The following is a 15,290-nucleotide window of genomic DNA, read 5'->3' as shown; positions in this document are numbered from 1 at the left end:
CCAACTAGAACTCATACTTCGAAAACTTAGCATACAACTGACTATCTCTCAAAGTCTGAAAAACACCTCTTAGATGTTGCTCATGGTCTTCCTGGTTGGAGGAATATATCAAAATATCATCAATGAAGACTATCACGAAGGGATCCAAGTAAGGCTTGAACACTCGGTTCATCAAATCCATGAAAGTTGCTAGGGAATTTGTCAACCCGAATGACATCACAAGAACTCATAATGCCCGTACCGAGTGCGAAAAGCTATCTTAGGGACATCGGACGCCCTAATCCTCAACTGATGGTAGCCAGATCTTAAATCAATCTTTGAAAACACCTTGGCACCCTGAAGTTGATCAAACAAATCATCAATCCTCGACAATGGATACTTATTCCTGATTGTGACCTTGTTCAACTACCGATAATCTATAAACATCCTCATCGATCCGTCCTTCTTCTTAACAAACAACACCGGCGCATCCCAACGAGAGACACTAGGTCTAATGAAGCCCTTATCAAGCAAGTCTTGCAACTATTCTTTCAATTCCTTCAACCCTGGCAGAGCCATCTGATACGACAGAATAGAAATGGGCTGAGTGCCCGGAGCCAAATCAATGCAAAAGTCAATATCCCTGTCGGGCGACATACCTGGCAGGTCTGCAGGAAATACCTCTAGAAACTCATAAACAATAGGCATATAATCCATTAAAGGAATCTCGGCACCAGAATCACAAACATATGCCAAATAGGCCAAACATCCCTTCTCAACCATACGTCGAGCCTTCATATATGAGATAACCCTACGGGTGGAGTAACCATGAGTACCCCTCCACTTTAAATGAGGTAGACCTGGCAAAGCTAAGGTCACATTCTTGGCATGATAGTCCAAAATAGTGTGATAAGGTGATAACCAGTCCATCCCTAATATGACATCAAAATCGACCATATCCAAAAGTAACAAATCTACTTGGGTCTCAAGACCCCCAATCGCAACTATACATGAACAATAGACACAATCTACCACAGTAAAATCACCTACCGGTGTAGACACATATACATGAGCACTCAAATAATCACTAGGCATAACCAGATACGGGGCAAAATAAGATTACACATAGGAGTATATATACCCTGGATCAAATAGAACTGAATCATCTCTACTATAGACCAGAAAGGTACATGTGATAATTGCATCGGAGGCCTCAGCCTCAGGCCTGGCTGAAAGATCATAACATCGGGGCTGAGCCCCACCACTCTGAGCTACGTCCCTAGGACGGCCTCCTGTTGGCTGGCCTCCACCTCTAGAGGCCTAACCTCCACCTCTAATACCTCTACCTCCACCTCTAGCACCTCTACCCCCACCCCTAGCTGGTTGAGTAGGCGGTGGAACACCTGGTGCCTGAACCATGGCACAGGAACCCTACTGTTGTGACTGAACACCCACTAATCTTGGACAAGCCCTCCAGATATGACAATACTCACCGCACTCAAAGCATCCAACTGAGTGATGCGACTAAGGAAACTGATACTGACCCTGGTAGGCCGGCTGACCATGACAATAGCTCTAAAGTAGAGGTGCTCTAATAGGAGCTGATGGTGCACGGTAGGATTGCTGATCATAATACTGCACATGAGAACCACGGCCACCTAAAGCACCATGAGAAGTCTGAACTACTGAATGAAACGGCCTGGGAGAATGGCCCCTACCAAAAGAATCTCTGCCTCCAGATGAGGCACCATGAACCTGCTTGAATGACGAGGCCTCTTGTTAGAACCTTGACCACTCCCCTACGATAGAACTATCTCAACTCTCCTGGCCACATTGGCCGCATCCTAAAAAGGAATCTCTCTCCCGATCTCCTTAGCCATCTACAATTGAATCGACTGAGTGAGTCTCTCAATGAACCTCCTTACCCTCTCTCTCTCTCTCTCTTTCGGTGGGAAGTATATTAAGAGCATGATAGGCCAAAGCAATAAATCTGGTCTCGTACTGAGTGACGGTCATAGAACCCTATTGGATACGCTCAAACTGCCTCCAATAGTCCTCCCTCTGAGTGATAGGAAGAAACTTCTCTAGAAATAGCTAAGAGAACTAATCCCAAGTCAAGGTAGGCGACCCAGCTGGCCTAGCCAAACAATAATCCCTCCACCAAATCTTGGCAGAACCTGACAGACGAAAAGCAGCAAAATCGACCCCATTGGTCTCCACTATCCCCATGTTCCGAAGAACCTCATGACAGCTGTCTAAATAATCCTAGGGATCCTCTGAAGATGTACCACCATAAGTAGTAGTGAATAGCTTGACGAAACTGTCCAATCTCCATAATGCATCGGAAGACATAGCTTCTCCATCACCGCTTTGAGCTACTACACCCGTCTGAACTACTCCAACTGGCTGAGCTGTTGGAGTCTGAAATTGGGGAGCAATCTGCTCTGGAGTACGGGTAGCGGGAGTCTATGCTCCTCCCCCAAACAAAGAGACAGCTGGTGCTACAGGAAGTAAGCCAGCCCGGGTGACACTCTCCATAAGGCCTACTAGACGGACCAAAGTATCCTGGAGTACTGGGGTAGCAATGAACCCCTCCGGGACCTGAGTTGGGCCCACCGAAACTGTCTGGGCCAAAACCTCATCATCAAACTCTACCTGAGGCTCTGCTGCTGGTGCTGCTGCTCTGGACTGAGCTCTACCCCTTCCTCGGCCCCTAACGCGACCTTGGCCTCATCCTCTTCTCCTCATGAGAGCTGTTGCTGGGGGCTCGGGTTGCTGATCAGTGGATGAAGAAGCATGTGTTCTCGCCAACTGCAAAAGAACAGAGTAGAAATTCAATTAGCATTGAGAAACTAAACTCCACGACATAGATGAATAGAAGTGAAATTGTTCCTAACTCTGTAGCCTCTGGGGGATAAGCACAAATGTCTCCGTACCGATCCCTCAGACTCTACCAAGCTTGTCCGTGAATTGTGAGACCTAAGCAACCTAGAGCTCTATACCAAATTGCCATGACCTGGAGTCATGATGGCGCCTACTCATGAAAGCTAGGAAAGCCGAGCGTTATAGATTTTTATTATCCTTTTTCTTAACCTTTTAATAATTTTAAAGCAACATGCGATCAATAGAGGAATAATGATAATAATAAAAGAAATGCGAAAGACGAAGTCTGAAAGTTTAACCAAATACTAGTGCGAAAAATACAAAATACATCTCTACCCAGAACTGGTGTCACAACATCACAGACCATCTCAAGCCCGTTTTTTACCAAATTTTACAGGCTCAACTTAATACCATAGAAGACATGTACCGGGCTCCGGAACCAAAATACGGGCCCGATACAATCAAATTCAAACACATTTAAATTTCCAAAAGCTCTTATAATTTTAGTTAAACAATTTTCTTCAAAAATTCATTTCTCGGGCTTGGACCTCGGAATTCAATTTCGGGCATATGCCAAGTCCCATATTTTTCTACGGACCCTCCGAGACCGTCAAATCATGGGTCCGGATCCGTTTACCCAAAACGTTGATTGTAGTCAACTTAAATTCAATTTTTAAAGGCCAAATTAGCATTTTTATCAAATTTCCACATAAATGCGTTCCGGATATATAACCGGACCACGCACGAAAATCGAGGTGAGGTAAAATGAGAATTTTAAGGCCTCAAAACATAGAATTTACTTGCCTTTTGGGTCATCACATTTGGGGGGGGGGGGTTAACAACAGACCACAAATGTAGAGGCAATGCATGTCGAACATATTTGATTAAAACTGCCTTCATTCCATAAGAGAGAAGTTTGCCTTGCCATCCTTGCCATCTTTTGGAAACCTTAGCCACCATGCTGTTAAAATATACTACTTTTTCCTACCCACATATATTGGACACTCAAGATATTGCATAAGAAATTGACACTGAGAAAAGCCTATGATTATCCTAATGTCATTTATAGTTGGCGTAACATCATGCAATGTGACATAAAAGCCAGATTTCTCTTTATTCACTAGCTGGCCTGACACTTGTTCATATACCCTTGGCTTTATCATCATCATTCTCAAAGACGCATAATCACAATAGGAGAAAAGGATAGTGTCATATGCATAATATAGATGAGTAATATGTGGCCCGTTCTTATTTGTAGAGTATGATATAATGTTTAATTCCTGTAGACTATCAATCAACCTGGACAGAAGCTCTGCCTCAATAACAAATAACGAGGGAGAAAGAGGATCCCTTTGCTTGATTCCTCTGCTAGATTTAAAGAAACCATGTCTAACGCCATTAATATTGATAGAATACGAAACATTAGACATCAACCTCAAACACTCTCAATCCAACATTCAAAAAATCCCACCTTCCTGAGAACATGACACAGATACTCCCAAGAGATCCTATCATATGTTTTAGCCATGTCTAACTTCTATACAAAATTACCACGTGGAGATAGTTTTGTTATATTGTGAACTACTGATCAAGGCCAACCCTGCACTACTACAACGTAGCGAGAGTGCTCGAAGCAGCTTTTACTCGAAAAGGTCGGGATCGATTTCTATAAGGAGCTAGAAATGGAAATTGAGTTTCTATCTAAATTTGAGTTGTGTAATTGCTCTTAATTGCACTTCTAAGCATAGATGGTTTTGATATTACTTCTAAATTTATACTAATAAGATGCTAAATTAAGCTAAGTTAAGCTAAGAGTAAGCTAAGAGTAAGATACTTGAAGGTTGTCTAAATAGTTAAGAAGGCACTAGGGAAGTAACTTTCTCCTAGGTGGACACTTGACGGGTTCTCGAGTCTAAGGCTAGGTTGTCATGTTGGGGATTACGATATAACCATTGCACGATACTACTCACTCTATACCGCTCGGTAGTTTGAGTGATTTAACCCTAATTGACTTTCTCAAGACCAATTGAGTATGATAATTTGTGCAAGCAATTGAGGTTCAAGTCGGGTATTACTATCTCTAGGTTTAACCCTTTAATTGGGGCTATCAACCTCTTAAATACGCCCCAATTCCTTGTTGGACTAATTTTCCTAGACTTAGGCTCTCTTTCTCAAGAAGAGCCCAAGTCAAATAGGCACAAATTAGTGCTTGCAACCACTAATTCAATATTGAAACCATAAATTAGTCCAAATATCAAATACCCATAGACATTCAAGCCTTAAAACACAAGACCCATCAAATACCCACACTAGGGTTGAGCCACAACCCTAGCTAATGGGTCTAGCTACTCATGATAATAGAAGAAAACAAAGAAATAGATGAAGAAAAACCCATAATATTTAATTACAAGCTAAAACTTGAAGATTCAATGATGAAACTATTGTAAAATTACTCAAAATAGTAAAGGAACATTGTTCACGAGCACAACTGCTAGTTAGAATACAATTGATGACCTAAAAATGGGAAAAGAAACTATTTATGCTAGGCCGAATTTTCTGGACAAAAATATCCCCGCGGGGGTAGTGTGGTCCGCACAAAATTGAGCGCGGCCGCACTGAGGCTCTTGGCTTAAAACTTCTACTCTCTGAACTTGGCTACTACGGGCCACACAAAATGCACCGCAGCCACGGTGGCTTCTATTGCGGTCCGGACAAAAAGGACTGCGGACCGCATTGGCAGTGATTCCCCATATTAGCAACTCTCTGAACTCTATCTTTGCGGACCGCACAATATCGAGGGCGGCCACATTGAGTCCATTACGGCCCACACAAATTGCTTTGCGGCTGCAATGCTTGAGTCTCCGAAATAGCACTTCTCTGAACTTCCTCTTTGCGGACTGCACAGAATGGAGTGTGGCCGCATTGGTCCTGTTACACTGTGCTTGGACTTGTTCTTGGTACTTGTGCATGTTTCACTCCTTTTTGAGCTGGTTTTGACGAATTGTCACTTTGTTGACCAAACCCTGCAATCAAGTACAACATGTAGGCCTTTGGGACTATTTTGTACACATTTCTAATCAAAACTCAAGTAAGAAGGAGTGTAAAATGCATAATAATCCCTAGTTATAAACTATATCCTGTGTCATCATGATATTGTCTGTGATTGACCTTCCTTTAGTGAACCCTATTTGATTGGGAGATGTAAACTTTTGTATTAAAGGAGTTAATCTCTGATTTATCAGTTTGGAAATGATCTTGCATGAAAAGTTGCTAAGACTTATATGTCTTAGCTCACCGATAGACTTTAGGCAGTCCACCTTAGGCAATAGGATAAGGCATGTATGAGTAATTGCCTTAGGAATCTGATTACATGCAAAAAAAAAGTGAAGAATCATTAGCATTAGATCCTCCTTGATGATCTCCCAACATGCATGGTAGAACTTCCTAGGTACTCTATTAGGCCCTGGGGTACTCTGTGAGCTCATTAATAACACCCCTCCTTTCAATTCCTCCATCATAGGACTACATTTAGCATCACGTTATCTACCTTATCAATGAGTTTAGGAATACAATTGAGAGCTGAGAAGTCATTAACATAACTATCTTTTGTGAACTGCTTTTGGAAAAAAGGAGACAACCTCATTTGCAATCTCTTTTCCCCTTCAATCTAGTTTCCATCATTCCTCCCCCCCCATCTTCTTTAGAGATAATCTTTTATTTCTTCCTTTAACTATAGAATGAAAAAACCTTGAGTTCACTTCACCCTCTACAAACCATTTCACCCCATATTTTTGTTTCCAGAATGATTCTTCCTTCTTATATGCCCTAATCAGGAGAGCATTTGCATGATTTAATTCAGCTCTGTTCATATTTGTGTTTTCATTGATGATTTCTTCCTCTAGTTTCCTCACCTTTTTTTCCCTTTCAATAACCTTCTCAAAGACATTTCCAATAGAAATCTTGATCATTCTGCCAATTTCTTGCAAGTGTTTTTTAACTTGAGATGGAACCTCCACATTGGAGATCCTTGTACTTCCACATTCCAAACTTCTTCAACCACTGCATTGAAATCTGGTTCTTTAGCCCATAGATCTAAAAACCTAAAATACTTAATATGTTCTTTTAAATATCGCGATTATCGCAACACATAAAAGGATTTTTTTGAGTTATATATATTTTCAAGTTTTAATGTGTCACGCATATGTTAACTTCTATATTTATACAAGTTTGTACAGAGAGGACTTAACGTTTTCCAAATCCCAAAAATAAAAAACAAAAAACTTTTAATGCAAGCTAACTACAAATATATCTATAAGAATTTAATGCATACTTCAATTTTGTAGTGAATCTGATTGTTCAAATTGGATATCAAATCTGATTAACTATGATGACTCGATAGGTCATTTTTAGTTTAGCCTTTATTTCTATGTTACAAAACCTTGGTAGCTCTGTTTAGCATTTCTCGATTTGCATACACAGTCTGTGTCTTATTCTGGAAAGCCTTTATGTGAAAAAATTGAAGAAAGTGGGAATTTTTACCTTAAAATAATTTGAGTTGACTACGGTCAATATTTTGTGTAAACGAACTCGAATTGGAATTTTAACAATCCCGGTGTGTCTGTATTGTGATTAGAGACCTGGGCGTATACCCGAAATTGAATTTGGAAGTCCTTAGCTTATTTCGACGTGATTTGTTAAAAATTAGTAATTTAAAGGTTTAAAGAATTCTGAAGCTTGACTGTAGGTTGACTTTATACCTACTGAGTTTAGATTTTGGTTTCAGAACTTGGTATAGGTTCATTTTACCGTTTAAGACTTTTCTGCAAAATTTGGTGCAAAACAGAGTTCATTTGACGTGATTCAGATGTTCAGTTGTCACTTTAGAAGTTGTTATGTTTCTTTGAAAGTTTCATGCATTTTGATGTCCGATCCGTAGGTCTAGGTATTATTTTGGTGTTTTGATTGCACGAGTGAGTTCGTATGAGGTTATTACACTTGTGTGCATGTTTGGTTTGGAGCCCGAGGGACTCGGGTGAGTTTCAGATAGGCTACGGATCGATTTTAGACTTATGAAATCTGTTGGTTTTGCCGTTTCTGGTGTCTGTCATTTTGTGCTTTGCTATCGTGAAGGTACTCTCGCAATCACAAAGGGGAATCTAGGATGGGGAGGAAATTACTCATCGCGAACACGAAGTAGTGGGGGGGGGGGTTACACTTCGCAAACACGACTCTCCTTTCGCGAACGCGTAGTGTTAGGGAAGGAACTAAGGAGGTGGTCTGTTACTCTACGCGAACGCGAGCCCAGGCTCATGAATGAGAAGGCCAGGGAGGACATGCCATCTCAAACGCGTAGCGTTTCTTGCGAACGCGAAGGCCACATGGGCCTCTGCTCTTCGCGATCGCTTCAGGCCCTTCGCGAACGCGAAGAATGCCTAACGCCTAGTGATTTAAATATCCCAAAATCGGGATTCAACCCGTTATTCATAATTTTCAAGTTTAAACTCGGCCTAGAGGCAATTTTGAAGAGATTTTTCATCCCAACTTCATAGGTTAGTATATTTTAACTTGTTTCCTTCCATTTTCATAAATACCCACTGATTTTAACCTTTAATCTATTCTTTTTCATGATAGGGATAAGGGATTTAGGTAGAAATTGGGGATTTTTGAGAAATTGAGATTTAGACATCAAATTGAGGCCGGAGTTCGAAACTAATCACATAATCGGGCTCGAGAGTGAATGGATAATTAGGTTTTGGTCTGAGTCTTGGGTTTTGACCAAGTGGGCTCGGGGTTGACTTTTGTTGACTTTTTCCAAAACCTTAAAGATTGAATCCTTTTCACTCGTGGGTAGTTTCTAAAGCTTATTTTGAATTATTTGAATTATATTTGGTTAGATTTGATTAGTTTGGAGTCTAGTTCTAGAAGAAAGTCGTGTTTGACCCTTGATTTGGTTGCGGAGTAAGGTAAGTATCGTGGTAACCTTGACTTGATGGATTAAGACTTGTTAGTCTAATTTCTACCTGTTTTATGTGTGGGAACAACATATATGTGAGGTGACGAGTACTTATACGTTAAAATTGGGTTAAAGCATGCGGCCAAAACTTGTTTCTTTGTATCTTATTGCTTTGCTAATTATGAAATCCATGCTTTAGATTATTACTTCTTTGATTATCCGTTTCATAATTATTGCTTATTCAAGTTGTTGAATATATTTGGAAGTTGAAGTTTGGTATTATAGAACCATATTTGAAGTTAAATCTACTCTCTGCATCGTTACTCTTTGAATTCATATTATCATTATCATATGGTGAGGAAGAGAGTAAAAGCACGAAGGGTGATACCATGCCATTTCATTTACATTATGATTATTACATGGTGAGGAAGAAAGTAGAAGAACAAAGAGTGATGTCGTGCCATTTCATCTACATTATCATTATTACATGGTGAGGAAGAGAGTAAAAGCACGAATGGTGATATTGTGCCATTTCATTCATTTTATTATCATACAGTGAGGATGAGTAAAAGTACGAAGGGTAATGTCGTGCCATTTTATTCATATTATTTCATAGTGAGGACGAGAGTAAAAGTAGGAAGGGTGATGCCGTGACATTTCCATATCATTGATTTGACTGATTTCTCCCAGTTTGGTGTATTACTTGGCTATTTTGTGATTTCATACATGTTGTAGTTGTTATATTTTCCCCTTTTTACATGTCCCTCCCAGTTTATGTAATAGCATTCTATGTTATTATTGTTTCTTTATATACCATTGTACATGTTTATTTACGTAAATGCCTTGTCATAGCCTCGTTAGTACCTTGTCGAGCTTAGGCTCGACAGTTACAGCGTACATTGGGCCATTTGTACTCATACTATTCTTCTGTACTCCTTGTGCAGATACTGGTATTGGTCCTAGCGGTTCTTAGTAGCTTTTTCTTGGATTCAGTTACTGTTGCAGACTTGAGGTATAGCTGCATAGTGTTCGCAGCCCTAAGGTCCCCTTCCCTTATATCCTTATTGTTTTATTGAGTTGCAAAACAATTGTATTTTGTTCAGACCTTGTTTTTAGCACTCTAGATGTTCATGTACTCGTGACTCCTGGTTCTGGGTCATGCTTAGACTTTGTTGTTCGGTATTATTTTACTCTACCTCAGACTTATATTGTTATCATTATTAATATTTTGTTTTTAATTGTTAAAATCAGTTAATTTTTTGCTTCACGTCGGCTTGCCTAGTAAGTAGATGCTAGGCGCCATCATGACCTCGAGTTTGGGATTCCGGGTTGTGAAGTTGGTATGCGAGCACTAGGTTGCTTAGGTCTCACAAGTCATGAGCAAGCTTAGTAGAGTACGGAGGATCGATACAGAGACGTCGATACTTATCTTCCAAAGGCTATAGAGTTTTAGGAAAATTTCACTTCTTTCTTTCCATATTGTGCGATTTTATTCTATCACTGATATTTGAATCATTCCATTCTTGTCCTCTTGCAGATGGTGAGGACACGCACAACATCTACAGCCGGGCAGGAGCCGCATCCCCCTATTGCAGCTACTAGAGGTCAAGCCAGAGGTAGGGCTCATCCTAAAGCTCATGTAGCAGCACCCATGGTGGAGCCTTAGATTGATCATGAGGAGGAGATTCCAGCTTGGACCATACTAGTTGGACTAGCTCAGATCCTTGAGGGATTCATAGTCACTCTAGTGCTTCAGGACGCTCTAGTCCACTTGATGGGCCTTATGGAGATGTGGCCTAGACCAGTGCATTTCTGATGGCACCGGAAGTCTCTCAGGCTAGGGGAAGAGCACAGACTCCTACTACTCACACTTTGGAGAAGATGGATCCCCTATATTAGACTCTAGCATCCTAGCTAGTTGGGGTAGTTTAGCCAGTTGTTTCGGCACAGACTGGGAAAGGCCTGTGATGTTACAAAGGGATTGATGAGATTGGACAAGTTTACAAAGCTCTTCCCTATTCACTTTAGTGGTGCACCCTCTGAGGACCCACATGATTACTTGGATCGTTGCCACGAAGTATTGAGCAACATGGGTATAGTTGAAACCAATGGGGTCGACTTTGTAGTGTTCCAGATGATCGGTTCTGCCAAGAGATGGTGGAGAGATTATGTATTGACCAGACCATCTGGTGCACTTTCACTTACCCGGGATTAGTTTTCACAACTATTTCTAGAAAAGTTCACTCTTTTCACTCTGAGAGAGGAGTATCGTAGATAGTTCGAGTGACTTCAACAGGGTAACATAACTATTACCCAATATGAGACCCGATTTGTGGACCAAGGTCGCCATGTAGTTATTTTAGTCCCTACTGAGAGGGAGATAGCGAGAAGATTCATTGATGGACTCACTTTCAGCATCAGGCTACAAATGGCCAACGAGATCGGAGATGATATTTCGTTCCAGAGGGCAATAGAGATTGCTAGACGGATCGACATGGTTCATGGTCAGGAGTGGGGGCCGGTGTTTGATAAGAGGCCTCATCATTTTGGTGGTTTCAGTGGTGCCTCGTCTAGAGGTAGGGATAATTTTGGTAGAGGCCATCCTCCTAATCCATTTCAGTCAGCACTTCAGGCATCCCACGGTGCTTCGGGTAGTCATGGTCCTTATGTATCTTATCTTGAGCATCTAGCCTACAGTGCACCATCGGCTCCTATTAGTGCACCTCCGATCCAGAGTTATCAGAATGGTTATCTAGGTTGACATGGCCAGTTCCAAGGTCAGGAGTCACAACAGCTAAGGGCTTGTTATACTTGTGAAGATTTGAGATACCTCTCTAGATTTTTCCCCAAGTCACAGGGCAGCATCCCACAGTAGAGTTCTCGTGCCATGGTTCCGGCACCGGTTGCTTTACTGCCGCTCAGCTAGCTAGATGTAGGGGTCAGGCTACTAGAGTTAGAAGTCAAGTTGTTAGAGGTGGAGGCCAGGCTGTTAGAGGTAGAGGCCAACCAATTAGAGTCCATCTGAGAGGTAGAGGTCAGAGTGGTGGGCCCAGCCCTATTTTTATGCATTCCAGGTAGGGGTGTTCAAAACCGATCTGAAATCGAAAACTGAACCAAAATCGAAGCTAATAGGCTTATTGGTATCGAGTTAACGGTTTAACGGATGTTGGAAAGGTAATGAATCAACTGTAATGAACTTTATCAAGAGATCTCAATTGTAGTAACGGTGTTACGGTTTAACGGTGTTATTCATAGAGATCTCAATTGTAGTAACAACTTTATCAATGGCAATGTTGGAAAGGTAATGAATCAACTCATTCAGTTTATCTTTAGTTAATGTAGCCTACAATGTACAATGTGTTCTACCTTTTTCACTCTCCAAAATAGATTGAATTAGGCCAATAAACCGCCCAATAACCGCCCGATAAGAGCTAAACCGATACCAACTCACCCAATATCTTATCGGGTGGCTAGCAAATTAATATATTTAAAAGCCGATAACTGATAAGCCAAACCGTTAAGAGTAAATAACCACCCAATCCACCCGATAAACAATCCTAATTCCCGGCTAGACCTGAGGCCGAGTCATCTGACATCGTTATCACATGTATTGTTCCAGTTTGCCATAAAGATACTTCAGTTCTATTTGATCCGGACTCTACTTATTCCTACGTGTCATCCTATTTTGCTTCATATCAGGTTGTGCCTCGTGATTCTTTGAGTGCTCTTGTATATATGTCCATACTTGTGGGAGATTCTACTATTGTAGACTGTGTTTATCGCTCGTGTATGATTACTATTGGGAGTGTTGAGACTAGTGTAGATCTCCTATTTCTTGATATGCTAGACTTTGATGTTATTTTGGGCATGGATTGACTATCATCTTATCATGCTATATTGGATTGTCATGCCAAGATGGTGACCTTGGCCATGCCTGGGTTGCCTCGATTAGAGTGGAGATGGACTCTTGGCCATTCTACCAGCAGGGTTATTTCTTATGTAAAGGCTCAGCGTATGGTCAAGAAGAGATGTCTAGCTTATTTGGCATATATTTGTGATTCTAGTATGGAGGTTTCTTCCATGGATTCAGTACCCGTTGTGTGTGAGTTTTTAGAGGTGTTTCCTGCAAATCTGCCAGGGAAGCCAACCGATAGAGATATGGACTTCTGTATTGACTTGGCTCCGGGCACTCAGCCTATTTATTCCACCATACCGTGTGGTCCCGCCTGAGTTGAAGGAACTGAAGGAGCAGTTGCAAGATTTGATTGATAAGGGATTCATTAGACCTAGTGTCTCGCCTTAAGGTGCACCCGTCTTGTTTGTGAAGAAGAAGGATGGTTCGATGAGGATGTGTATAGACTATCAGTAGTTGAACAAAGTCAATATCAAAAACTAGAATACGTTGCCAAGGATTGATCACTTATTTGATCAGCTTCAAGGTGCCAAACTGTTTTCAAAGATTGATTTGAGTGTCAGTTGAAGATTAGGGAATCGGATGTCCCTAAGACAGCTTTCAAACTCAGTATGGGCATTATAAGTTTCTAGTAACGTCATTTGGGTTGACAAATGCCCCAACAATATTTATGGATTTGATGAGCCGGGTATTTAAGCCTATTTTGATTCTTTTGTGATTGTATTCATTAATGATATCTTGATCTTCTCCCGCAGTCGAGAGGAGCATGAGCAACATCTTTGAGTTGTACTTCAAACTCTAAGAGGTAGCCAATTATATGCCAAGTTTTCCAAGTGTGAGTTTTTGCTGGATTTGAATACCTTTTTGGGGTATGTTGTATCGGCCGAGGGCATTAAAGTGGAACCGAAGAAGATTGAGGCAGTTCCAAATTGGCCTAGACCTACTTTAGTTATATAGATTCAAAGTTTCCTGGGTTTGAGGGGTTATTATCGCCGGTTCATGGAGGGGTTTTTATCCATAGTAGCCCCATTGACTAGATAGACCTAGAAGGGTGCCCCATTCAGGTGGTTAGATGAGTTTAGGTTGAGCTTTCAAAAGCTTAAGACTACTTTGACTATATCCCCAGTGTTGGTGTTGCCCACAGGTTCAGGATCCTACATGGTGTATTATGATGCATTGCGTATTGGTCTTGATACAGTATTGATGCAGGATGGCAAGGTGATTGCATACACATTTCGGTAGTTGAAGGTTCATGAGAAGAGTTACCTTGTTCATAACTTAGAGTTGGAAGCCATTGTTCATGCACTAATGATTTGGAGGCATTACCTCTACAGTGTGTCGTGTGAGGTATTCACAGATCATCGGAGTCTATAGTATTTGTTCAAGCAGAAGGATCTCAATTTGAGGCGGCGGAGGTGGTGGGAGCTGTTGAAAGACTATGATATCACCATTTTGTATCATCCTGGGAAGGCCAATGTGGTGGCCGTTGCCTTGAGTAGAAAGGCTGTGAGTATGGTAGCCTTGCATATATTCTAGTTGGGGAGAGACCGCTAGCATCAGATGTTCAGGCCTTGGCCAATTAGTTCATGAGGTTAGATGCTTCAGAGCCTACCTGAGTCCTAGCTTGCAAGGTCTCTCTGTTTTTTTTGTATGAGTGCATCAGAGAGTGTCAATATAAAGACCCCTATTTTATTGTCCTTAAGGACATGGTGTCGCACGCTGGTGCCAAGTGGGTTACTATTGGAGATGATGGGGTGTTGCAGATGCAGGGTCGGATTTGTGTGCCCAATGTGGATGAGCGTCGTGAGTTGATTCTTGAGGAAGTCCATAGTTCGCAGTATTCCATTCATCTGGGTGCATCCAAGATGTATTAGGATTTGAGGCAGCATTATAAGTGGAGAAGAATGAAGTAGGATATAGTCGCATATGTGTCTCGGTGTTTGAATTGCCAGCAAGTAAAGTATGAGCATCAGAGGCCTGGTGGTCTACTTCAGAGACTTGAGATTTCGGAGTGGAAGTGGGAGTGTATTACCATGGATTTCGTTGTTGGGATCCCACAAACTTTGAAGAAATTTGACGCGGTATGATTCATTGTGGACGGGTTGACCAAGTTTGCACATTTCATTCTAGTTGTAGTTACTTATTCTTCAAAGCAGTTGGCTATCTATATCTGCGAGATAATTCATCTTCACCATGTGCCTATGACCATCAATTCTTATTGGGGTACACAATTCATATCGTAGTTCTGGAGGGCCGTACAGTGTGAGTTAGGCACACGGGTTGAGTTGAGTACAACATTTCACCCCAGACGGATGGACAGCTCGAGCACACCAATCAGATATTGGAGGATATGTTTCACGCATGTGTTATGGATTTCTGGGGTTCTTGGGATTAGTTCTTGCTGCTTGTGGAGTTTTCCTACAATAAAAGCTACCAACCGAGTATTCAGATGGCTCCCTATGAGGCATTACATGAGGGGGGAAGGGCAGTGTCATTTGCCAGTTGGACGGTTTGCGTCGAGAGAGGCTCTGTTGTTGGGTTCCGCTTTGGTTCAGGATACCT

At 41.5% G+C, this 15,290-nt stretch overlaps 1 protein-coding gene across 1 annotated transcript; it reads right to left on the bottom strand.

Annotated features, from left to right (window-relative positions):
- Positions 1-522: 522 nt before the first annotated feature.
- LOC138881512 (uncharacterized) lies at positions 523-1,398 on the bottom strand. Its single transcript, XM_070161744.1, has 2 exons — positions 1,305-1,398; positions 523-983 (listed from the first exon to the last, which is right to left on the bottom strand). Exons 1-2 carry the CDS (start codon positions 1,396-1,398, stop codon positions 523-525), a joined length of 555 nt encoding a protein of 184 aa, XP_070017845.1.
- Positions 1,399-15,290: the final 13,892 nt, after the last annotated feature.

The sequence above is a fragment of the Nicotiana sylvestris genome, chromosome 11, assembly GCF_000393655.2.
Source record: "Nicotiana sylvestris chromosome 11, ASM39365v2, whole genome shotgun sequence".
Taxonomy (NCBI): domain Eukaryota; kingdom Viridiplantae; phylum Streptophyta; class Magnoliopsida; order Solanales; family Solanaceae; genus Nicotiana; species Nicotiana sylvestris.
Note: the sequence above shows the minus strand (reverse complement) of the source record. Positions and strands in the feature narration are given on the sequence as shown.

What these genes read in the sequence shown, in the direction of transcription:
- LOC138881512 (XM_070161744.1), bottom strand. Translation starts at nt 1,398, where the DNA reads ATGGTTCAGGCACCAGGTGTTCCACCGCCTACTCAACCAGCTAGGGGT. An exon ending in TAGAGGTATTAGAGGTGGAG is followed by an intron (nt 984 to 1,304) that starts GTTAGGCCTCTA and finishes GTTCATGTATAG; the next exon opens with TTGCGATTGGGGGTCTTGAG.